This window comes from Microcaecilia unicolor, chromosome 10 (assembly GCF_901765095.1).
Source record: "Microcaecilia unicolor chromosome 10, aMicUni1.1, whole genome shotgun sequence".
In the NCBI taxonomy this organism is placed as follows: domain Eukaryota; kingdom Metazoa; phylum Chordata; class Amphibia; order Gymnophiona; family Siphonopidae; genus Microcaecilia; species Microcaecilia unicolor.
In genome coordinates this window covers 108,091,252-108,117,958 of record NC_044040.1, presented here as the reverse complement: position 1 = coordinate 108,117,958, position 26,707 = coordinate 108,091,252, and the positions used below count along the sequence as shown (strand labels likewise).

The following is a 26,707-nucleotide window of genomic DNA, read 5'->3' as shown; positions in this document are numbered from 1 at the left end:
CACCATAGAAAGAAGCAACTCTTTTTAGTGGAATCTTTCCTAGAAGCAAGACATGGGAGACACCCTCGGAGAGACCCAAGGAGGCAAAATCTACGCTCTCAACATCCAGGCCGTGAGAGTCAGAGACTGCAGGTTGGGATGCAGAAGCACCCCTTCGTTCAGAGTAATGAGGGTCGGAAAACATTCCAATCTCCATGGTTCTTCGGAGGACAACTCCAGAAGAAGAGGGAACCAGATCTGACGCGGCCAGAAAGCAGCGATCAGAATCATCGTGCCTCGGTCTTGCTTGAGTTTCAGCAAAGTCTTCCCAACCAAAGGTATAGGAGGATAAGCATACAAGAGGCCTTCCCCCCAATCCAGGAGAAAGGCATCCGACGCTAGTCTGCGGTGGGCCTGAAGTCTGGAACAGAACTGAGAGACCTTTTGGTTGGCTCGGGTAGCAAAGAGATCCACCAAAGTGGGTGCTCCACGCTTGGAAGATCTCGTGTACCACTTTGGAATTGGGCGACCACTCATGAGGTTGCATTATCCTGCTCAACTTGTCGGCCAGACTGTTTACGCCTGCCAGATATGTGGCCTGAAGAGACATGCCGTATCGGCAAGCCCAAAGCTACATTCTGACGGCCTCCTGACACAGAAGGCGAGATCCGGTGCCCCCCTGCTTGTTGATGTAGTACATGGCAACCTGGTTGTCTGTCTGAATTTGAATAGTTAGGTGGGATAACCGATCCCTGAAAGCCCTTAGAGCGTTCCAGACCGCTCGTAACTCCAGGAGATTGATCTGTAGACCTTATTCCTGAAGGGACCAACTCCCTTGGGTGTGAAGCCCATCGACATGAGCTCCCCACCCCAGGCGAGATGCATCCGTCGTCAGCACTTTCGTGGGCTGTGGAATTTGGAATGAACGTCCCAGGGTCAAATTGGTCCGAATGGTCCACCAGAGCAGTGAAGTGCGGCAACTGGTGGAGAAGCGGATGACATCCTCTAGATTCCCGGTGGCTTGGAACCACTGGGAAGCTAGGGTCCATTGAGCAGATCTCATGTGAAGACGAGCCATGGGAGTCACATGGACTGTGGAGGCCATATGACCCAGAAGTCTCAACATCTGCCGAGCTGTGACCTGCTGAGACGCTCTGGTCTGCGAAGCCAGGGACAGGAGGTTGTTGGCCCTCACTTCGGGAAGGAAGGCCTGAGCCGTCTGGGTATTCAGCAGAGCTCCTATGAATTCCAGAGACTGGGTTGGCTGGAGATGGGACTTTGGGTAATTTATCACAAACCCCAGCAGCTCCAGGAGTTGAATAGTGCACTGCATGGACCGGAGGGCTCCTGCCTCCGAGGTGTTCTTGACCAGCCAATCGTCGAGATATGGGAACACGTGCACTCCCAGCTTGCGTAGATACGCAGCCACCACCACGAGGCACTTTGTAAACACCCGTGGGGCAGAGGCGAGCCCAAAGGGCAGCACACAATACTGAAAGTGCCGTGCGCCCAGGCGGAATCTGAGATACTGTCTGTGAGCTGGCAGTATCGGGATGCGAGTGTATGCGTCCTTTAAATCCAGGGAACATAGCCAATCGGTTTTCTGAATCATTGGCAGAAGGGTGCCCAAGGAAAGCATCCTGAACTTTTCTTTGACCAGGAATTTGTTCAGGCCTCTCAGGTCTAGGATGGGGCGCATCCCCCCTGTTTTCTTTTCCACAAGGAAGTACCTGGAATAGAATCCCTGCCCTTCCTGCCCGGGTGGTACGGGCTCGACCGCATTGGCGCTGAGAAGGGCGGAGAGTTCCTCTGCAAGTACCTGCTTGTAATGGGAGCTGAAGGATTGAGCTCCCGGAGGACAATTTGGTGGAAGGGAGGCCAAACTTAGGGCATATCCGCACCGCACTATTTGGAGAACCCACTGGTCGGAGGTTATGAGAGGCCACCTTTGGTGAAAAAATTTTAACCTCCCTCCGACCGGCAGATCGTCCGGCACAGACACTTTGAGGGCGGCTATGTTCCCATGGATCCAGTCAAAAGCCCGTCCCCGGCTTTTGCTGTGGAGGCGCAGGGGGCTGCTTAGGCGCACGCTGTTGACGAGAACGAGCGCAATGGGGCTGTCCCTGTGTCTGTCGAGGCCTTCGGGCCGGCTGGGTGTACCTACGCTTGGCAAAAGCATAGGGCGCAGCCTGCTGGGCCCGGGAAAAACGTCCACCTGCTGAGGTGGATGCTGAAGGCGCCCGGTGGGAGAGCTTGTCAAGGGCGGTTTCCCGCTGATGCAGTTGGTCCACCAGCTGCTCGACCTTCTCGCAAAAATATTATCCCCCCAGCAAGGGACGTCGGCCAGACTCTGCTGGGTGCGGTTGTCCAGGTCAGAGGCACGCAGCCATGAGAGCCTGCGCATCACTATACCTTGGGCTGCAGCACGAGATGCCACGTCACAGGTGTCATAGATAACCCTGGACAGGAACTTTCTGCACGCCTTCAGCTGCCTGACCACCTCCTGAAAAGGCCTGGACTGCTCCGGCGGGAGCTTATCAACCAGGTCCGCCAGATGCTTCACAATGTTCCGCATGTGGATGCTCGTGTAGAGCTGGTAAGATTGGATGCGGGTCACGAGCATGGAAGATTGGTAGGCCTTCCTCCCAAACGAGTCCAGAGTGCGAGACTCCCGCCCCGGGGGCGCCGAGGCGGTATCCCTCGAACTCCGTGCCCTCTTGAGAGCAGAATCCACGACCGCCGAGTCATGGGGCAATTGGGGCCGCATTAACTCTGGGTCCGAGTGGATTCTGTACTGGGACTCTGCTTTCTTGGGAATGGTGGGATTAGATAATGGTCTCATCCAGTTCCGAAGCAGTGTCTCTTTGAGGACATTGTGCAACGGCACCGTGGAGGACTCTCTAGGTGGTGATGGATAGTCGAGGACCTCGAGCATCTCAGCCCTCGGCTCATCCACAGAGACCACGGGGAAGGGAATGCATATAGACATATCCCTAACAAAGGAGGCAAAGGAGAGGCTTCTCAGGAGGCGAGAGCTTCCTCTCCGGTGAAGGCGTGGGGTCAGAGAGGAGGCCCACAGACTCCTCTGAGGAGAAATATCTGGGGTCCTCCTCTTCCCCCCACGAGGCCTCTTCCTCGGTATCGGACATAAGCTCATGTAGCTGAGTCCTTAACCGGGCCCGGCTCGACGTCGAGGCACCGAGGCCTCGGTGTTGTCGAGCGGTGGACTCCCGCGCCGGTGGGGACGAAGCTCCCTCCATCGACGTCGACGGGGACTCCACCTGCGTGGCGGTCGAGACTGGCGCCGCAAGCGGCAGCGGTGTCGAAGGCCTCGGCACCGGGCTAGAGCTCGCCGGCGCCACAGTCAGCGGCGCCGAGGGCGCAAGCACCCCCGGCGCCGGCACAGCCTGGCGCATCAGCCCTTCCAGGATCCCCGGAAGGATGGCTCGGAGGCACTCGTCCAGGCCCGCTGTCGGGAAAGACGGGGGGGGGCCGGTAGAGGCGTCGGTGCCGGAAGCTGCTCGGGTCCAGGAGACTGCACCAAAGTGCTGGGACCCTGACGTGTCGGTACCTCCACTACCGAGGGGGACCTTTCCTCTCGACGTGGACGCTTCGGCGTCGACTCCTCTCCGGCACCGAGGGCCGGGCGCACCTGATGGGGACCGATGACGGTGCTTTTTCTGTTTTTTGCGGTGCCCGTCATCGGCGCCAGGTGGAACGGAGGAGGAGGAGGTCGATCCCCCTCGGTCTCGAGGGGCCGGGTCGGACAGGGTTCGGTCCCGAGGGCCATGAGCAGAGGGAGTGACCGGGGCCGATTGCCCACGCGGCCTCTCACCCCTACCGTCACCGGAGGACCGGCGGGCCGACGGGACCTGTATTCCTGGGGTCGATGCCATCGGTGCCGATTTCGCGGACATCGATACCGGTACCGAAGAACCGGCCGTCGATACCGATGCCGTCGAGGGGCCGGCGCAATTTCCAAAAAGACGGTCCCGAAGAACTTGCCTCGCAACCTGAGTCCGTTTCCGGAGACCAAGACACAAAGAACACGACTTGATATTGTGCTCCGGCCCGAGGCACTGGAGGCACCAAGCGTGGGTGTCGGTCTGCGAGATAGGCCGGCCGCACCGACCACACTTAAATCCACTCGGGACCTTCGAGGACATCGACGGAAAAATCGCGTCGGCTAAGTTAAAGTAGTCGATGGTGGCGGTAAATCACACCTCGAAAAATAAATCGACCGCGCGGCCACAAGGCCGCAACGCGACTCCCCGCTAGAAAACGAGGGAAAAATTAAACGCGTTCTCTCTTTTTTTTTTTAAAGGAAAAAGAAAGGTTTGGAGCGCGCGGCAACAAGAAACAAAAAATTAACGAATTTGCGAACAACGCGACGGTTTTCCGTGGCTGACTAAGAGAGAGCGGCGACGCACGACTCTCTCCAGCGCGGAAAAGAAAAGACTGGCGGGAACGGTCGCGCACGGGCGGGAAGACGGCCGCGCATGCACGGTGGGCGTGCCCTGCGTGCGGACCGCCCGCGAAGCTTCTTCCGGTTGGTGGGGGCTGCCGCGGACGTCACCCAGTCGTGAGAACAAGCAGCCTGCTTGTCCTCGGAGAATATCCTATTACATACATAAAAATTTAGCACCAGTGATGTTCTAATTTGCAGACATGCTTACAAGAATTAAAGTTAATTAACTGCTACATGAAAAGATCAGTGAAGTGAATTGCTTTTAGAGTTGAATAATAAAATTCCAGTTTGTCTTGTTAATTCTTGTCTTGTCTGTGTGCTTTGTTTCCCTTTAGTTTTGTCTGAGTTACGTTTCATCTTTAAGAGTGAACTGATACCAACTGAATTACACTAGTGAAATGCCAAGGTATTGAAAGGTTGCATTTTTAAAAAGACTGAAATGCATTAAGTCACGGTTCTTATACAGAGGTTAAATGCCCTTCTGGAAGAAGATTTTTGTGGAAAGCACAAATTATATGAGAAACAAAATTTATGTTAATTGATTGTGCATGTATTTATATTTGCAAAGTGGCTAATCAAGATTGCTTCAGGTACAGGTCATCCACTAAACGGCACACCTGAGTAGCCTAGTGAGCTAGGCTCATCTAGCTGGGAGCCACATGACAGACTTTTTGAGGTCAAAAATCTGGCAGGATGAGCAACGGGGAGGCTGGGCAGACGCATTCCAACTAAACCTTAACGCAGAAAAAACACAATGCCTTTTACTGATTATGTTCACGCTGTTTATTATCATCAATAAAAACCGTTGAAACATAAAACACAATGCCTTGTACTCGCCTCACAACATTACACAAAAAACTTCAACACCATAACCACGCCATACTGTTCCGTTCCGGTCTCACAAAACCTGAAAATTCTAGGAGTCACCATTGATCGAAACCTCACTCTCGACACTCACGTGAAAAACACGACCAAAAAGATGTTCTTCACCATATGGAAACTTAAGAGTAAAACCTTTCTTCCCGAGATACATCTTCCCTTCTGTACCCTGGTATAGTCAATGGTAATAAGTCATCTGGATTACTGCAATGCACTATACGGCGGGTGCAAAGAACAGACAATCAAAAAACTGCAAACTGCCCAGAATAAAGCCGCCAGACTCATATTTGGAAAACCTAAATATGAAAGTGCAAAACCACTAAGAGAGAAACTTCACTGGCTTCCACTGAAGGAACGCACTGCGTTCAAGATCTGCACAATTGTACACAAAATCATTCATGCAGATGCCCCAATCTACAAGTTAAACCTCGTGGACCTAACGCCCAGATACGCCACAAGATCATCTCGCAAATTTCTCAACCTGCACTATCCCAGCTGCAAAGGACTGAAGTACAAACAGATGCATACCACTACCTTCTCGTACATGAGCACGCAGTTATGGAATGCACTACCCACATTCCTCTTCAACAAGGCCTACGAGCACCCACAACCTCATTAACTCACCGCACCAACCCTCTCAACTATGAAAGCTTACCTTATACAGCTATCCAAATTCACTCCTTCCCTTCATCCCTCTTCCCTTCTTGATCGCTACACACTACTAACTGTATCTGATATCCTGATAAGACAATGTCAACAAATCTATGTAAGCCACATTGAGCCTGCAAATAGGTGGGGGAATGTGGGATACAAATGCAATAAATAATAACAATTCTGACTGATACTCATAGTGGGAAAAGAAAATAAGGAAGCTCCCTATAAAAGGGTGCTGGAGGTCTTCGGGAGACCATTTGCACAGGATTCTTGACATTCCATTTAGAGTATAAGTTTTCTTTTGTGCTTTCCATACAAAAGTTAATTTTGCATATTTGGCAATGTGAAAAATATTGAAGGGATATATTTCTTTTAGTTGCAGGCAGTCAGTGTGTAAATTAAGTACGAGTGTTTTATACAAAATAAGACAGAACCCTTATGTACACTAAAAGTTTATATTTTAAGCTGCTCTAGGGGGAGAAAATAAATTTCTTTTTTTTTTTTTTTTTGACCATTTTGTTGGACTGCCCTGTATTCTAAAAGGGCTTTAGCACGTTTTTAGAGCCAGGTTCTGTTTATTCTTAAAGCAGGACTGTGTAAACAGTGGGCAGAAATACGCTCTCTTCCTTTGTTATCTTTTCCAAAGAACGCGGTTATCACAAATGAATTAGAACTAGTGATGTTTAGAAGATGGACAGTAAGCTGCACTTTAAGCAGAATGTGTATTTAGAAACACTTTGTTGTAAATTGCCTTTGTTTTTACTGTTAGCCTAAAGAAAAGTTTAGAAACTTCATGTCTGTTTGAGATCACTAAACTTTTAGCCTTGTATGAGGATCCTGAGCTCTATCGACGAGACTTTTTCTTTGAAACAAACTGGTTTTTTCCTGCATTGCATTTTGCTATAGCAACTGGGACACTGTAGCCATAAAATACATTTTCCCCTTTGTGCTATGAAAATCAGTTTGGCTATTAATATCCTGCAGTGAACGTCCTCTAAGACAGTGCCCTTGTACCCGTTAAGATTTTTCTCACTCACAGGAGCTGCTGTGGCAGCTCAGTTTTGGCCCTAACCTGATTTTTAGTGCTGTCCCTTGTTAATGATGATTTAACTAAATTTAACTTATTTTTTTGTCTCCACCAGAGGAGAATATTTATATTCATAGGTGCACCTTTGTATAATCATGTAATTATGTTAATAAGATTAATTATGCTACGTTTCTGTATATTTGCAGGTTTCTGACCTCTCAGTTTTTGGTGGTTCAGGACAGCATTTAATTTGTGGGTAGTTCGGACTAGAGAGTTGCACGGGGACAGAAATCCTACCCATCCCCGCCCGTCCCTGCTGGAATCGTACCCGTCCCCACCCATCCCCGCTGGAATCTTACCCGTACCCACCCATCCCCGCAAAAATTGAAACCATCCCAACCCGTCCCCACCCGTCCCCGCAAGAATTTAACCCATCCCCACCCATTCCCGTAAGAATTTAATAGTACATAAAAGTTCCAGTCAGCTCCCTTTCTGGATTTGAGCCACAGCACTGTAGGCAAGGACGGACCGGAAGTTGGAACTTGGAACACACTGGTGCATACATGTAAGATTTGTCTCTGATTCACTGGGATTGTGTGCTGAGAGGCCGCCACATGCACGCGCCAGTAGGTCAGGTGACATCCGATTCTCGTGCCTGTGTCAGAGCTGAGGTCTGTGCACCAGCCTGGGAGCAAAGAGGATTAATAGTAACAAAGTAAGTGACAGCAAATAGACCTGAACGGTCCATCCACTCTGCCCAATAGTCACACTCATGATCAATTCATCATTAAATCAACGAGTGTGATATTATATACTTGATTATGGTCTTTCTTTCGTGTGTCTGGAACAAAGACTACAGGAGTCTATCTGGCTCCATCCTTATGTTCCAACTGCTGGAGTTGCCATCGAAGCCCACTCCAGCCTATTCATGTTCTCATTTGTGGGACACAGACCGTAAAAGTCTGTCCAGCACTGTCCTCATGTTCCAGCCACTGAAGTTGCTGTCTAAGCCCTTTCCAGCCCATCCTACACCAGACTGCCATGTATGAGACACAGAACATATAAATATAAGTCTGCCAGGTATCAGCTCTAGTTCATCACAGCCAGAGTCGCCATCTAAGCATCACTTGACACATCCACACACATGCAGCCATTTAAGGTTAGCTTTTATATAACTTCCATTTTCTAATTAGAGATCCTCTGTGTTCATCCCACGCCTTTTTGAATTCCGTCATCATTTGTGACTCTACCACCTCCTTAATGGAAGACTTTCCACATTTATGCTGTTAAAGCAAAGAAGAAGAGGAGGAGGAGACAGCACTCAAATAAATTGGTATTCGGTAGATGAGAGGCTGGTGCAGGTGCAGCTTACACTTCCACGGGAAGCCCACAGAACTGGTTCCATCCCCGCGGGAACCCTGCAGGAACTGCCTCCGTCCCCGCGGGAACCCCGCAGAACTGCTTCCATCCCCGCGGGAACCCCGCAGGAACTGCCTCCGTCCCCGCGGGAATCCCGACGGAAGCCGTGCAGCTCTCTAGTTCGGACTAATGCTCACGTATTTGCTAAATATAATAAAAGTGTATAATTAATGTTTCATTGGCAGATATTCTTGTGTTTTATTCTGTCAATGGAAGCAGAGAAGATAATATTGATATCTTCCTTATTAGATCGCTACCTAGTTTTGTTTGCCTTTTGCACTGTTGACAATTGCACTAATATACGAATTTGTATTACTAGAAAAAAATAGGTGACTGTGGTAAAGGAGAAATTAGACCTTACTTGCTAATTTGCTTTCCTTTAGTGCCTCCGGACTGGCCCAGGATTGGACTGATAGGTTGTGCACGCCTACCAGCAGGTGGAGTCTGAGAAAAAAAACTATGACTCTAGAGAGCCAATGAGAGCCCTGGTCATGTGACCCTAGCCTCAGTATTTGAATAACCAAGCAGAAAGGAAAAGAAGGACCTATATTCTGTGCCCTGAGGAATTCAAGCAGCCAGAAAGCACAAGAGAAAAACGTGCTTAAACTACAGCTTTGCCGTGACACTGGGCACACCAACAACTCGCTTCAGAGCTGTGGTATGGCCAATTATGTACAGATTTGTGTATCCCTTGAACTGTTTAATTTGTATAACATTATGAACTGATTAACCATTTAACTTGCAGAACATTGTGTATTTCCTTTAACTGTCTAACTAGCAGAACAGCTCTGTAGACGACAGTTGAATATTTGTACACAGTAAAGCTGAGAACAATAGAACACGGGAGGGGCCTGGGCCGGTCCGAAGGGACTAAAGGAAAGCAAATTAGCAGGTAAGGTCTAATTTCTCCTTCCTTAGCGTCCCTCCGGACCGACCCAGGATTGGATTGATGGGACGTAACAAAGCAGTAGTCCTAAGGGAGGGACCCTAGCAAACCTGCTGTGAGTACGCGTGATGCAAAGACCGCCTCCTGATGACACTGTACATCTAGCCTGTAATGCTTAGAGAAAGAATGAAGAGAAGACCAAGTCGCTGCCTTACAGATCTCCGCAGGAGGCACCAAGAAGCACTCCGCCCACGAGGCTGCCTGCCCTCGGGTAGAATGAGCTTTAAGCGCCTCAGGAACTGGTCTGCCCACCAAGAGATAAGCAGACGCTATCATTTCCTTGATCCACTGAGACAACGTGGGCTTAGAAGCTGAGAAGCCCTTGCGGCGGCCAGCAAAAAGAAGAAAAGATGGTCCGAGCGACAAAAGCCCTCTGTAACTGCAAGATACCGTTTAAGAACTCTCAACATCCAGAGTACGCAACCTCTGCTGCTCCTGCGTTCCGGAGGCCGATCCCAGAACAGGAAAAAAAAACGACTGGGACATATGAAAACGAGATAGTACCTTAGGCAAAAAGGAAGGAACCGGCCGAAGGACCACTTGCTCTTTAGAAAATTCCAGAAATGGAGATCTACAGGAAAAAGCTTGCAACTCTGAGACTCTTCTAGCTGACGCAATAGCCACCAAAAACACTGTCTTAAGCGTTAAATCTTTCAGAGAACATGCTTGTAAAGGTTCAAAAGGAGGCTTTGTCAGAGACGAAAGAACCAGATTAAAGGTCCCAAGATGGAAAGACAGATCTGACCGGAGGACGAAGAAGGCTAACCCCCTTCAAAAAACGAGCTACCTCAGGAAGACTAGCCAAAGACTTACCCCTTATTCTACCTCTGAAACAGGACAGAGCTGCTGCCTGCACCTTCAGAGAAGAGAGAGAGAGCCCCTTATCAAAACCTCGTTGTAGAAAATCTAACATCTGAGGTACTGACGCCCGAAAAGGAACAATGTCAGCATCTGCACACCAATCCTCAAAAATTCTCCAAGTGCGAATATAGTTTAGAGAAGTGGAATGGTGACGAGACTGCAGCATGGTGGAAATCACTGGCGCTGAAAATCCTCGCTTAGCTACACGAGTTCGTTCAAGAGCCAAGCTGTAAGACAAAATCGAGCTGGGTCTGGATGTGGAACTGGTCCTTGAACCAGCAAAGCCTTGTGCACCGGAAGACGAAGAGGAGACGCCACGGACAGACGTTGGAGATCCGCGTACCAGGGACGTCGAGGCCAGTCCGGTGCCACCAAAATGATCGGCCCCTCGTGGTCTTCGATCTTCTGTAGGAGACGACCTATTAGTGGCCATGGAGGAAACGCGTAAAGAAGGCCGGAGGGCCATTGCTGCAAGAGGGCGTCTACCCCTGCCGCCCTTACATCTTTTCGGCGACTGAAGAAGCGAAGAACTTTGGAGTTGAGACTGGAGGCGAAAAGATCTAGTACTGGAAGACCCCAGTACTGTACTATCAACTGAAAGGCCCGATCACTGAGAGCCCATTCCCCTGGATCGAGAGTGTGACGACTGAGAAAGTCTGCTTGTATGTTGTCCACTCCTGTTACATGGGAGGCTGAGATGACCCTGAAGTGAATTTCCGCCCACGCGAGGAGACGCTCCGCTTCTCGACACAGGAGACGACACCTCGTACCTCCCTGGCGGTTGATGTAGGCCACTGCCGAGGCGTTGTCCGAGAGAACTCGCACCGCTTTGCCCCCCAGAAGCGAACCGAAATGCAGCAGAGCTAACTGAATCGCCCTGGTGTCCAGAAAGTTGATGGATTGAGCTGCTTTCAGCGGAGTCCAGAGACCTTGGGTCCACTTGTCTAGGCAATGAGCTCCCCAGCCCCGGAGACTGGCATCTGTTGTTAGAGGTATCCACCGTGGAGGCTCCAACGGCATCCCTACAGTGAGATTCTGCATCCGTAACCACCAAAACAGAGAGATTCGCTCCCAGGGATGCAAAGGCAGTCTCATCAGAAGGGAATCTTTTTGAGCAGACCACCGGGCCAGAAGAGATCACTGAAGAGACCTCATGTGAGCCCTGGCCCAGGGAACTACTTCTACTGTGGCTGCCAAGGAACCGAGAACCTGAAGATAGTCTCGAGCACAAGGTACCTTCTGATGCATCAAATTCAGTATGTGAGACAAGAGCTTTAGAATTCTGCCCTGCGGAAGAAAAACTTGACCCCTCGCAGTATCGGTGACCCCCAAATACTCTAGAGACTGAGAGGGAACCAAACCGCTCTTGGCTATATTCACCACCCAACCTAGGGACTGCAGGAACGCTACTACTCGCGCCGTGACTTGACAACTTTCCCGATAAGACTTCGCCCAAGACCAGTCGTCTAGGTAGGGATGAACCAGAATCCCTTTCTTCCTGAGAGCCGCTGCAACCACAACCATAACTTTGGTACATGTGTGAGGCGCCGTCGCCAGGCCAAAAGGAAGAGCGCAAAACTGATAATGCCAGCCTAGAACTGCAAATCGCAAAAACTTGTGGTGAACAGGACGAACAGGAATATGCAAATAGGCCTCCGTCAGGTCCAAGGCTGTTAGATACTCCCCCTTGCGAACTGCCACTATGACTGACCGAAGGGTCTCCATACGAAAACTGATGTCCTTGAGAGTGCGATTGACAGCTTTGAGGTCCAAAATAGGGCGAAAGGAGTCCTCCTTTTTGGGCACCACAAAGTAACTGGAATACCGGCCTTGCTTGCACTCGGCAGGAGGGACTGGATAAATAGCCTGAAGATCTAAGAGCCTCTGTAGAGTCTCCCGAACCACACGCACTTTGAGAGGAGAGCGACAGGGAGACTCCAGAAAGACGTCTGAAATAGGCCTTGCGAATTCTACGGCATAACCGTCTCGAACAACCTCCAAGACCCACTGATCTGAGGTAATGTGGGCCCACCTCTAATGGAACTGAGAAAGCCGAGCTCCGACAGGTACCAGAGGAGGAACCCTCGCACCTTCATTGGGAAGCACGCGAAGGGGAGCGAAAACTGCCACCTGAGAATCTGCTTCCTCTGCGGTAACCTCGAAAGGACCGAGTCCTGTTAAAAAATCGCAATCTGAGTCCGAGGAGCTCTGTCAGGCTAAAATCTACGGGAAGATCTTAGCCTATCAAACCCAAACAAGGCACCCCGACTGGACAGGCGAGGCCTATCTTCAGGGAGACGAGGCACTTTAGTCTCCTAGGGAATGAACCAATTTATCCAAATCTTCTCCAAACAAAAAGGAACCCCAAAAGGGAAATTTACTTAACTTAGACTTGGAGGCCACATCTGCCGAGCAACCTTTCAACCAAAGAGAGCGGCACGCTGCAACTCCCAGGGCCAAAGATTTAGAAGATGCCCGCAACAGATAGTACAGAGCATCGGCTAGAAAAGCAGAGCCCGTTTCAATCTTTGCCACCTCGACATCTATAGCTGCGACGTCATCCGAAGATCTATCCAGGACTCTCTCCGCCCAATGAAAACAGGCCCTGGCCACTAAAGAACCACAAATGGCCACCTGCACTACCAGAGAAGAAACATCAAAATTATGCTTCAGAAGAGTCCAAACGCCTGTCTTGTGCATCCCTAACTGCCGTTCCTCCATCTACAGGGACTGTGTTGCGTTTAGTAACTGCAGAGACCACAGCATCAACCACTGGAAGCTTAAGAAGTGTTTATCAGCCTCTGGCACTGGATAGAGACGAGACATAAATCTAGTAGGCCGAAAAGCAGCATCCGGGACCTCCCATTGAGGTTTAATGACATCCCAAATGTCCTCATGCATAGGAAAGGTTTTGCTGGAAGCCCCAGAGCCCTTAACCAACAAATCAACCTTACGGACTTCTGAGGCTGGAGGCTGATCTTCAAAATTTAAAGTAGTAGAAACCATAGCAATAAGATCCTGTAAATCTTCTTTATGAAACACTCTAGCCACCGAGGGATCTTCCCCCTGGCCCAAAGGAACAGTGTCAGGATGTAAAGAGGAAGGATCCTCCCAAGCCAGCTCTTCCTCTAAAAAATGCATTTCTGGATTGTGCTCTGGTAAAAGATCTGAAGTGAACTCACATGTTCTAGGCTTTCCTGCAGTAGGAACAGAACTGACAGCAGCCCCTGACAGCCTCACTCCTGAACCCTCTCGCTGCATCAGGAAGGCCTGGTACATCTGAATGACAAACTCAGGGGGAAACCCCCCTACCTGAGTGGCTGCAGAATGTACTAGAGCCTCCGAACTAGATTCTCCCAAAACCGTGGTATTTAAAGGGCCAGACGCGCCACCCGACGTCGAAGGAGCAGGAGACAAAATGACCGCCGTTCACGCCACTTTCGCTGCGGGTGCATCATGAGCTAAGCCAGAAACCTCAGAACTAGGAGCAAGAGAGCGCGACGGCAAAATCAGAACCCCCGACGGAACTGAAACCAAAGCCGGCGGAGGAAGCGGACCTGTGGGGATGTCAAGCGCTGTACAAAATTTACAAGCGCCGGAGGCATTAACCCCCCAACACTGACACACTGCACACCTTTTCAGCTTTTCCGCCACAGCGAAAACAAGCAAGTACGCGCGTGATAGCGGCAAAGCGGTTCGCGCCTTTTTTGTTTTTTTGTAGATTAACTATTGAGCCGGTCCAATGCCCAGTAAAAAAAAACATACAACCAAATATAGCAGCAAAAAACTGAGGGCTGACAGATGCAAGGAGGAAATAAAAGCGGACTGGCTTCCCTTCGTTCGCTTTCTTTTTTTTTTTTTTTTCCCAAACAGCTGATGAAAGAACACACAGACTTGAAAACAGAGCTGCCTGCTCGTTAGGTCAGCGGGGAACAACACTTGATAGCTTTCTCTGCTGTTTAGTTTCTCTTTTTTTTTTTTTTTTTTTTTAAATAACTGGATGCCTCTCCCAAAGGCAATACTCCTTTACTTCGAAAGGGTAGCCCTTCCCTTAGTTATTAATATTGCTTTTGAGGATACACCAGAAGGGAGATGGGGAGGAAAGAGGGGGGAGGGATTCGGGGCACCCGAGTGTAACACCCCAGAAGCTGAAAACTAAGGCACTTAGCATCAGGAGCAACCTCTATAGAAATTCCTGGGCACAGAAGAACCAATAAAGAAAATAAGAAAAAAAATATAGACAAATATAAAAGAGAGAGACTAATGGGCTCACATCATACCTGCTGGGAGACTGAGAAAATACTGAGGCTAGGGTCACATGACCAAGGCTCTCACTGGCTCTCTAGAGTCAGAGTTTTTTTCTCAGTCTCCACCTGCTGGTAAGCGTGCACAACCCATCAGTCCAATCCTGGGCCGGTCCGGAGGGACGCTAAGGAATTTAAATTAAGCAAACACATGACTGTTTTTGAGCAAAACACCATTGCAAAGGTTGATGGGTTAAGTATATGTTCATCTATTGTTTATGCTGTTCAAAACATTTATACCCCAACTAGACACTTGCTAGTCTGTCTGCATACCAAGGACAGAGTTCCTTGTGGATGGCTTTAGTCTCAGAGACAGCCGGGGGGTGACTAAGAGCTGGATATGTTAAGTTGTACTTTTTTAAGACAGTTGACAGTGTTTCCTTAACGGATTTTCATAGTGCTGAATTTTGTTCTTTTAATTTGTGCTTGTGAAATTGCTTCTGCTGCTATATGTAATGCATATGGAGTTACTTTCCAACTTGTTGTGTATCAACAACTTGGAAAGCTAAAGGTGGACAAAGCAATGGGACCGGACGGGATCCACCCCAGGATATTGAGGGAGCTCAGAGAGGTTCTGGCGGGTCCTCTTAAAGATTTGTTTAATAAATCCTTGGAGACGGGAGAGGTTCCAAGGCATTGGAGAACGGCGGATGTGGTCCCTCTTCACAAAAGTGGTGATAGCGAAGAAGCTGGAAACTACAGGCCGGTAAGCCTCACTTCGGTTATTGGAAAAGTAATGGAAGCGATGCTGAAGGAAAGAATAGTGAATTTCCTGGAAGTCAATAAGTTGCAAGATCCAAGACAACATGGTTTTACCAGAGGAAAATCGTGCCAAACGAATCTCATTGAATTCTTTGATTGGGTAACGGGAGAATTGAATCATCGACGTACTATAGACGTAATCTACTTAAATTTTAGCAAAACTTTTGACACGGTTCCCCACAGGAGGCTCTTAAATAAACTCGATGGGCTGAAGATAGGTCCAAAAGTGGTGAACCGGATTAGGAACTGGTTGACGGACAGAAGCCAGAGGGTGGTGGTAAATGGAGTTCGCTCGGCGGGAAAGGTGAGTAGTTGAGTGCCTCAGAGATCGGTGCTGGGGCTGATTCTGTTCAATATATTTGTGAGTGACATTGCCGAAGGGTTAGAAGGTAAAGTCTGCCTATTTGTGGATGATACTAAGATTTGCAACCGAGTGGACACCCGGGAGGGAGTGGAAAGCATGAAAAAGGATCTGAGGAAGCTAGAAGAATGGTCTAAGGTTTGGCAATTAAAATTCAATGCGAAGAAATGCAAAGTGATGCACTTAGGGAATAGAAACCCACAAGAAATGTATGTGTTAGGCGGTGAGAGTCTGATAGGTACTGAGGGGAACAGGGATCTTGGGGTGATAGTATCCGAGGATCTGAAGGCGACAAAACAATGTGACAAGGCGGTGGCCGTAGCGAGACGGTTGCTAGGCTGTATAGAGAGAGGTGTGATCAGCTGAAGTAAGGAAGTGTTGATGCCCCTATACAAGTCGTTGGTGAGGCCCCACCTGGAGTATTGTGTTCAGTTTTGGAGGCCGTACCTTGTGAAGGATGTTTTTAAAAAATGGAAGCGGTGCAAAGAAAAGCTATGAGGATGGTACAGGATTTGCGTTCCAAGACGTATGAAGACAGACTTGCTGACCTGAACATATATACCCTGGAGGAGAGGAGGAACACGGGTGATATGATACAGACATTCAAATATTTGAAAGGTATTAATCCGCAAACGAACCTTTTCCGGAGATGGGAAGGCTGTAGAACGAGAGGACATGAAATGAGATTGAAGGGGGGCAGACTCAGGAAAGATGTCAGGAAGTATTTTTTCACAGAGGGTGGTTGATGCTTGGAATGCCCTCCCGCGGGAGGTGGTGGAGATGAAAATGGTAACGGAATTCAAACATGCGTGGGATATGCATAAAGGAATCCTGTGCAGAAGGAATGGATCCTCAGAAGCTTAGCCGAAATTGGGTGGTGGAGCAGGTGTGGGGGGAAGAGGGGTTAGTGGTTGGGAGGCGAGGATAGTGGAGGGCAGACTTATACGGTCTGTGCTAGAGCCGGTGATGGGAGGCAGGACTGGTGGTTGGGAGGCGGGAAATACTGCTGGGCAGACTTGTACCGTCTGTGCCCTGAATAAGGCAGGTACAAATCAAGGTAAGGTACACACATGAGTGTCTTGTTGGGCAGACTGGATGGACCGTGAAGGTCTTTTTCTGCCGTCATCTACTATATTTACTATGTTTACTCAGGAATTTGGGAAAATAGGGATTTAACATCTTTAGGGCAACCGATTTATGATACTCCCTGTTTAATTCTACTAAGCATCTGGATGAAATTGCTATTGTTAATTGTGAGGGATATTTTAAAGCCCACATTGAAATATCTTGGGGGGAAATTCTTTCGAGGGCTGCTGCTTTAAGGAGCACGTCATACTCTGCCTTCCCTGTATTTAGTGATGCCATCTCCTTTGCTGCCCATTACAGATTACTACTACTACTTATTTCTATAGCGCTACAAGACATACGCAGTGCTGTACACCATACACAAAAGGACAAAGAGCTTACAATCTAGATAAGACAGGTAAACACACAGAACAATAAGGGTAAGGGAATAAAGAGGTGAGTATAAAAGGGCAGGGCAAGTGAGTAGTGGTTAAGAGTCAAAAGCAGTGTTAAAGAGGTGGGCTTTAAGTTTGGACTTGAAAACGGCCAAAGACGGGGCTAGACGTACAGGCTCGGGTAGTCTATTCCAGGCGAGAGGTGCAGCAAGATAAAAGAAACGGAGTCTGGAATTAGCAGTAGAGAAGAAGGGGACAGATAAGAGAGATTTTTCTACAGAATGGAGTACCCGAGAGGGGGCGTAGGGAGAGACAAGAGTGGAGAGGTACTGGGGAGCGGCAGAGTGAATGCACTTATAAGTCAATAAGAGAAGTTTGAATTGAATGCGGAAACGGATAGGGAGCCAGTGAAGTGACTTAATGAGAGGGCTAATGTGAGCATAGTGACTTTTGCAGAAAATGAGTCATGCAGCAGAGTTTTGGACTGATTGAAGAGGAGAGAGATGGCTAAGAGGGAGGCCCAGCAGGTTACAATAATCAAGACGAGAGGTGATAAGAGTGTGGATAAGGGTTCTGGTAGAGTGCTCTGAGATGAAGGGATGGGTTTTGCTGATGTTAAAGAGAAATAAATGACAGGTTTTTGGCAATCTGTTGAATGTGAGCAGAGAAGGAGAGAGAGGAGTCAAAGATGACTCCAAGGTTATGAGCTGATTAGACAGGGAGAATGGTAGTGCCATCCACAAAAATAGATAAAGGGGGGAGAGGTAGGTTTAGGGGGAAAAAATGAGACGCTCGGTTTTGGACTTTTAAGTTTCAGATGACGTTCAGACATCCAGGCAGCGATATCAGATAGGCAGGATGAAACATTGGTCTGGATGCTGGTTGAGATTTCGGGGGTAGAGAGGTAGATTTGGGAGTCATCAGCATAGAGATGGTATTGAAAGCCATGGGATAATATCAGAGAGCCCAGGGAAGAAGGGTAGATGGAGAACATCCTTCTGGCTATGACCACTGCTTTTTCTACCTGTTTGAAAACTTTAAGATCATCAGACACAATCATCCCCAAATCCCGCTCTTCCTTTGTACACAGCAGCACTTCGCCCCTATATTGTATGATATGCATGTCTCTCACAGCTGATAGGTAATATTTCTTTATGTTTCTATTACAAGATAGTTATTGTTGAGAAATTTTTAATTTGCAATAAAGCGAAGTTACTTACCTGTAGCAGGTATTCTCCAAGGACAGCAGGCTGATTGTTCTCACGATTGGGTGACATCCAACGGCAGCCTCAGATCGGAAGATCGTCCTAGCAGCAAAGTTTGCTAGCCATCGCGTGCACATGTGCAAAACGCGCATGCGCGACCGTCTTCCCGCCTGTAGCGCGAGCATGCTCCTCAGTCCATTAGAAAGCAAAAGACAAGGGAAGACACAACTAAAAAGGGGAGGAGGGCAGGTTTGTGAGATCAGCCTGCTGTCCTCGGAGAATACCTTCTACAGGTAAGTAACTTCACTATCTCCAAGGACAAGCAGGCTGCTTGTTCTCACGAATGGGGTGTCCCTAGCACCCACGATCACTCAAAACAACAGAGGACAATTGAGCCTCGCAATGGCGAGGACATAACTGAGATTGACCTAAATAGAACCAACTAAGAGTGCAGCCTGGAACAGAATAAAACTGGGCCTAGGGGGGTGGAGTTGGATTCTAAACCCCAAACAGATTCTGCAGCACCGACTGCCCAAACCGACTGTCTCGTCGGGTATCCTGCTGTAGGCAGTAATGAGATGTGAATGTGTGGACAGATGACCACGTCGCAGCCTTGCAAATCTCTACAATAATGGCTGACTTCAAGTGGGCCACTGACGCTGCCATGGCTCTAACACTATGAGCCGTGACAAGACCCTCAAGAGTCAGCCCAGCTTGGGCGTAAGCAAAGGAAATGCAATCTGCTAGCCAACTGGAAATGGTGCGTTTCCCGACAGACACTCCCCTTCTGTTGGGATCAAAAGAAACAAACAATTGGGCGGACTGTCTGAAGGGACTTGTCCGCTCTAGATGGAAGGCCAATGCTCGCTTGCAGTCCAATGTGTGCAACTGATGTTCAGACGGGGAAAAAATGTTGGCAAGACAATTGACTGGGTAAGATGAAACTCCAACACCACCTTCAGCAAGAACTTAGGGTGAGTGCAGAGGACTACTCTGTTATAATGAAATTTAGTGCCAGGAGCATGAGCTACCAAGGCTTGAAGCTCACAGACTCTACGAGCTGAAGTGACTGCCACCAAGAAAATGACCTTCCAGGTCAAGTACTTCAGATGGCAAAAATTCAGTGGCTCAAAAGGAGGTTTCATCAGCTGGGTGAGAACGACATTGAGATCCCATGACACTGTAGGAGGCTTGACAGGGGGCTTTCACAAAAGCAAACCTCTCATGAAGCGAACAACTAAAGGCTGTCCCGAGATAGGCTTACCCTCCACACAATAATGAAAAGCACTAATTGCGCTAAGGTGAACCCTTACAGAGTTGGTCGAGACCAGACTCGAACAAGTGTAGAAGGTATTCAAGCAGGGTCTGTGTAGGACATAAACGAGGATCTAGGGCCCAGACGGCAAACCCCTTCCATTTAAAAGAATAACACCTCTTCGTGGAATCTTTTCTGGAAGCAAGCAAGACTCGGGACACGCCCTCAGAAAGACCCAAGGAGGCAAAGTCTACGCTCTCAACATCCAGGCCGTGAGAGCCAGGGACTGGAGGCTGGGATGCAGAAACGCCCCCGCTCCCTCCTTCTGAGTGATGAGGGTTGGAAAACACTCCAATCTCCACAGTTCTTTGGAGGACAACTCCAGAAGAAGAGGGAACCAAATCTGACGCGGCCAGAAGGGAGCGATCAGAATCATGGTTCCTCGATCCTGCTTGAGTTTCAGCAAAGTCTTTCCTACCAAGGGTATGGGAGGATATGCGTACAGAAGGCCCTTCCCTCAATGAAGGAGAAAGGCATCTGATGTAAGTCTGCCGTCGGCCTGAAGTCTGGAACAGAAATGAGGGACCTTGTGGTTTACCTGAGTGGCAAAAAGATCTATCAAGGGGGTGCCCCACGCTTGAAAGATCTTGCGTACTACTCTAGAGTTGAGAGACCACTCATGGGATTGCATTATCCTGCTCAACCTGTCAGCCAGACTGTTTACGCCTGCCAGATACATGGCTTGGAGAAACATGCCATGATGGCGAGCCCAAAGCCACATCCTGACGGCTTCCTTACACAAGGGGCGAGATCCGGTGCCCACCTGCTTGTTGATGTAGTACATAGCAACCTGATTGTCTGATTTTGAATAATTTGATGAGACAGCCAATCTCTGAAAGCCTTTAGTGCGTTCCAGACCGCTCGCAACTCCAGGAGATTCATCTGAAAACCTATTTCCTGGAGGGACCAACTTCCTTGAGTGTGAAGCCCATCGACAAGAGCTCCTCACTCCCGGAGAGACGCATCCATCGTCCGCACTTTTTGCGGCTGAGGAATTTGAAAGGGACGTCCCAGGGTCAAATTGGAGCGAATTGTCCACCAATGTAGGGAGGTGAGAAAACTCATGGACAGTTGGATCACGTCCTCTAGATTCCCCGCAGCTTGAAACCACTGGGAAGTTAGGGTCTACTGAGCTGATCGCATGTGAAGACGGGCCATCGGAGTCACATGAACTGTGGAGGCCATGTGGCCGAGCAATCTCAACATCTGCCAAGCTGTGACCTGCTGAGACGCTCGTACCCAGGAAACAAGGGACAGAAGATTGTCTGTCCTCGCTTCGAGATGGTAAGCATGAGCAGTCTGTGAGTCCAGCAGAGCTCCTATAAATGAGTCTTTGCACTGGGAGAAGATGGGATTTTGGATAATTTATCACAAACACTAGTAGCTGCAGGAGTTGAATAGTCATCTGCAAGGACTGTAGAGCTCCTGCCTCCGAGGTGTTATGCACCAGCCAATCATCGAGATAAGGGAGCACATGCACTCCCAGTCTGTGTAGAGACGCCACCACGACTGCAAAGGCATTTTGTGAACACCCTGGGCGCAGAGGCGAGACCAAATGGTAGCACACAGTACTGAAAATGCTGTGTTCCCAGACGAAATCGAAGATACTGTGAGCTGGCAGTATCGGGATGTGAGTATAAGCATCCTTTAAGTCCAGAGAGCATAGCCAATCGTTTTTCTGAATCATGGGAAGAAGGGTGCCCAAGGAAAAGCATCCTGAACTTTTCTCAGACCAGATATTTGTTCAGGGCCCTTAGGTCTAGGATGGGACGCATTCCCCCTGTTTTCTTTTCCACAAGGAAGTACCTGGAATAGAATCCCAGCCCTTCCTGCCCCGGTGGCACGGGCTCAACCGCATTGGCGCTGAGAAGGGCAGACAGTTCCTCTGCAAGTACCTGCTTGTGCTGGAAGCTGAAGGACGGAGCTCCCGGTGGGCAATTTGGAGGTTTGGAGATCAAATTGAAGGAGTATCCCAGCCGGACTATTTGGATAACCCACCGGTCGGAGGTTATGAGAGGCCACCTTTGGTGAAAAAATTTTAACCTCCCTCCGACTGGCAAGCCATCCGGCTCGGACACTTTTATAGCAGGTATGCTCAACTGGAGCCAGTCAAAAGCCCGTCCCTTGCTTTTGCTGGGGAGCTGCAGGGGCCTGCCTTGGTGCATGCTGTTGACGAGAATGAGCGCGCTGGGGATGAGCCTGAGAAGGCTGTCAAGGAGGATTGTACCTACTCTTGTTATAAGCATAGGGAGCATTCCTCCTTCCCCAGAAAAATCGTCTACCTGATGAGGTAGTAGCAGAAGGCGCCCGGCGGGAGAGATTGTCTACAGCGGTTTCCCGCTGAGTGATCTGATCGACCACTTGTTCGACTTTCTTGCCAAAAATATTATCCCTCCGGCAAGGGGCATCCGCAATCCGCTGCTATTGTCCAGGCCAGAGGCACGCAGCCATGAGAGTCTGCTCATCACTATACCTTGGGCAGTGAATCTGGATGCAACATCAAAAGAATCTTAAGCACCCCTGGACAGGAATTTACGACATGCCTACTGCTGCCTGACCACCTCCTGAAAAGGCCTGGCCTGCCCCGGAGAAGCTTGTCGACCGCCAGTTGCTTCACCGTGTTCAAGTGAATGCTCGTGTAGAGCTGGTAAGACTAAATTTTGGCCATGAGCATAGAGGACTGGTAGGCCATCCTCCCAAAAGAGACTAGAGGTGTAGATTCCTGTCCCGGGGGCCCAGAGGCGAAATCTCTAGAACTCCCAGCTCTCTTGAGAGCGGAATCCACAACCATAGAGTCGTGAGGTAACTGCGACTTCATCAACTCAGGTTCTCCATGAATCCGATATTGGGACTCAGCTTTCTTAGGAATGGTGGGATTACTTAGTGGTTTCATCCAGTTCTGCATAAGAGTCTTCTTGAGCACATTATGCAAAGGAACCGTGGATGACTCCTTAGGTGGCAAAGGATAGTCAAGGACCTCGAGTATCTCAGTCCTGGGCTCATCCTCAGAGACCACAGGGAAGGGAATAGCCACAGACATTTCCCGAAAAACTGAAGAGAAAAAAAAAAAAAAAAAAGACTCTCCGGAAGAGAAAGCTTTCTTTCTGATAAAGGAGTAGGATCAGAGGGAAGACCACAAGACTCCTCAGAAGAGAAATAGCTGGGATCTTGCTCTTCATCCCACGAGGCATCCTCATCGGTATCGGACAAGAGTTCCTTAACTGCAGTTCGAAACCAGGCCCGTCTCAACACCGAGGAACCATGTCCTCGATGGCGATGTCGAGAAGTCGACTCCCATGCAGGCGGTGAAGCTCCCTCCAGCGACGTCGATGGGGAGTCGACCTGGGTGGCAGCCGACGTCGATGCCGAAGGCGGTACCGGCGTCAGGGACCACACCACAGGCGAAGAGCCAGCTGCCGCTTCCATCGACGGTACCGGGGGCGCAAGCACCCCCGGCACTGGAGCAGACTGATGCAGCAGCCCTTCCAAAAGACCTGAAAGAATCGCTCAGATGCGCTCGTCCAAAGTCGCTGTCGAGAAAGGCTGCGGGGGTCGGCGTAGGAGTCGGCGTCAGAATCTGTGGATGTTGAGGAGGCGGTACCCAGCTGCCCAAAAACCAACGCACCGACACCTCTTGAATGGAGGGTGAGTGCTCCTCCCGGCATCGGCGCTTCACAGGTGCCGAATACTTCGACACCCCGGGGCTCCCAGTACTGTGTCTGGAAGGAGAACGATGACGATGCTTCTTCGCCTTCGCTCGAAGCAGGTCACAGGTGCTCCTCGGTACTGACAAGGACAATGTGAAATCCACATGCCTCCTCGGGGTCGGGTCCGAGAGTGGTCGGTCCCGATGGGCCTGCACAGCAGGAGTCCTCGAGGCAGGTGGAGACCCAATCGACGTCTCACTGCTCCCAGCGTGTGGTGGTCTCCGGACAGCCATTACCAGCGCTCCTGAGGTCGATGCCATCTCTGGTGCCGACACTGATGCCACCGACTGCGGTACCGATGTCGACATCAAGGAACCAGGCGAAGCTTCAAAAAGACGATCCTGTAGAGCTTTCCTCGACGCCTGTGTCCGCTTTTTAAGGCTAAGACCCAACTTACATGCGTCTGGGCGATGGTCGGGCCCAAGGCACTGGGGACACACCACGCGTGGGGGTCGATACCTGAGATCGCCCAATTGCACCGAGTACACTTCTTGAAGCCGCTGGGAGTCCTCGATGACATGAATGGAAAAATAGCGGCAAGGAAGTCAAAATTCTCGATAATGCCAATTAGAAAGACACAAAAAGGAAAATGCATACGTACGGCCTAAGAGGGCACGACAAAAACAAAATAAAACTTTAAAAAGGGCCAAAACTAAGAGTTAAAAAAAAAAAAAGTCCCTTAAGTTTTACAGACAGGGTACTGAAAAATAAAAGTGCGACGGGAGGAACACTGCCAAAAAGACGCAAAGGCTCTTACTGGGGTGAGGAGAGAGACCGATAAACAGCCACTCTCCACCGCGGAAAAAGACTAAGCGGGACTCTCACGCGATGGGCGGGAAGATGGCCTCACCCGCGCGCTCGAAGGCTCTAGCAAACTTTTTGTTGCTAGGGAAGATTTCCGTTCCTGGGGCTACCGTGGACTTCACCCATCAGTGAGAACAAGCAGCCTACTTGTAATCAGAGAAATTCAGGTACATATTTTGTACCAGAGGCAATGGAGAGTTAAGTGACTTGCCCAGAGTCACAAGGAGCTGCAGTAGGAATTGAACTCAGTTCCCCAGGACCAAAGTCCACTGCACTAACCACTAGGTTCCTCTGCAACAACCAATTAGTGCTGGGAATTGTAAGAATGAGCTCCCGGTGGACAATTGGTCTGGAATCCAAATTGAGGGTGTTATCTTGACCGGACTATTTGAAGTACCCACCGATCAGAGGTTATGAGAGGCCACCTCTGGTGAAAAAATATCAACCTCCCCCTGCCCAGCAAGTCGTCCGGTACGGACACTTTTTCTGAGGCTATGCTGAACTGGAGCCAGTCAAAAACCCATCCCTTGCTTTTGCTGGGGAGACGCAGAGGCCTTAGGCGCACGCTGTTGACGAGGAGCGCGCTGCAACTGAGACTGGACAGGCTGCCGAGAAGCAGGAGTGTAGGTACGCCTAGCATAGAAATAGAGAGCACTCATCTTCCCTCAAAAAACCCTCCTAGATGAGGAGGCAGTAGCAGAAGACGCCCGGCTGGAGAGAGGATCCATAGCATCATTTTGCTTTTTGAGCTGGTCAACCAGATCCTCTACTTTCTCACCAAAAAGGTTATCCCCTCGAATGATCCAGGTCAAAGACATGCAGCCATGAGAGTCTGAACATCATTATACCTTGAGCAGCGATTCTGGACGCTACATCAAAAGTGTCGAACGTGCCCCTGGCTAGGAATTTGACACGCCTTCTGCTGCCTTACCACTTGGTGAAAAGGCTCGGCCTGCTCCGGAGGGAGCGCATCAACCAAGCTAGACAGTTGCCTCACCGAGTTCCGCAAGTGGATGCTCGTGAAGAGCTGGTATGTCTGGATTTTGGCAGCGAGCATAGCGGCCTGATACGCCTTCCTCCCAAAAGAGTCCAAGATTCTAGATTCTCTGCCTGGGGAGGCCAAGGCATAGTCCCTAGTACTCTTGGCTCTTTTGAGAGCGGAGTCCACCACCATGGAATTGTGAGGTAGCTGAGACTTCATCAATCCAGGTTCCCCGTTGATTAGATACTGGGATTCAGTTCTCTTCGAGATCACAGGGTTCAACAGACAGAAGCCGTAAATCTAAAGATTTTTTTTGTCCTTTCCAAAAAGAACCCAGAACTGGATGTACCCCCATACCCAGAGTGGCTAAGCAGGTCAACTGCTTTGTCAGTACATTCATGCCAAACCCATTTAAAATTCTAGGACATCTGGCACTCATCTTCCTCTGTCAATATCAGATCCCAAATCCAAATACCTAGGAGAATAAGGGACAAGTGACTTGACAAAAACTAGCAAAGTACCTACTGAGAACAAAATGGGACACTGCCTCTTCTTCCCTAACAGTGCCAATGCCTTCCCTGATGGAGAACGATTTCCAAAGGTTAATTGAAAGGAAGGACCCATCCAGCTTTTGCAACAGGCCAAACGCCTAAGGCGCTCAGAACTCTTTAGAACAGTTGCTACTGCATTAGTCCTGAGCAGGTTGCATGTGCTCTATTAAGACTGTTTCAAAAGCGTCACACAGAAAACATTTGTGACAGTAAGCAGGAAGGAGTTCCCAACAGTAGCTCTAGACCAACTCTCGACCAGTTGCACTTTATTTCTACGCCCATATGTTAAAGATGTTTACTTGAGAGCAGTCATTCAGTTCGTGTCTAAAAATTTTAAATGCACACAAGCTGTATGCAAATATATATCTAAAATTTAAATCTGTACACAATTTATGAATGCAAAAAATTCCTATCAGGTAAAGTGTGTGACACAAATGTGTATAAAAAAAATACACAAATGGGAATGTTTCAAAAAAATCACAAATGAACCAAACATTATAATCGACAGTGCACAAGAACAGCTGGCTTCTCTGAAACAGACCAACACTAAAACTGAAGATAGGGAGAAAACAACTCAGGAGACTACAGATAAGAAGCTCCTCAAAAGTACAAGTCTCATCAATGGTCTGGTCTATGCTGAAACAAAGCAAATAGAAATTCATAATTCTTAAACCAGAAATAATCATTGTTATATTTACACATTCATTATTAAATATATGTTTAAGAAACTTTACCCAGAATCTGCAAACATATGGCTCATTAGAAAGCTTGTTTACTACAGACCACAATAAAACAGGCATATTTAAAAATCCATGAGGAAAAAAAAAAACAGCACATACTGGAGGTCTGCCAGGGCGGCCCCTTTTTCTCTTTCCTTTGACTTCAGGCTCTTCAAGCTCACTGTTAACATCTTGAGGTGCAATAGTAGTGGCAGCTGTGGTAGAAGATTGATTTGTGGATTCCCTATAAAATACAGTTTAAAAAATACCACTCAGGAATGGCATACCATGACAGCTTTGACTT

The 26,707-nt window shown here is 49.0% G+C and overlaps 1 protein-coding gene across 1 annotated transcript in view; it reads right to left on the bottom strand.

The window, feature by feature from the left end:
- Window positions 1-26,707, bottom strand: part of LOC115478324 (cohesin subunit SA-1-like) — a 241,134-nt gene that overhangs the window by 72,113 nt on the left and 142,314 nt on the right. The window contains exon 3 of the mRNA XM_030215627.1: window positions 26,524-26,647. Coding sequence (XP_030071487.1) covers window positions 26,524-26,647 — 124 coding nt within the window. The remainder of the gene's footprint in view (window positions 1-26,523; window positions 26,648-26,707) is intronic.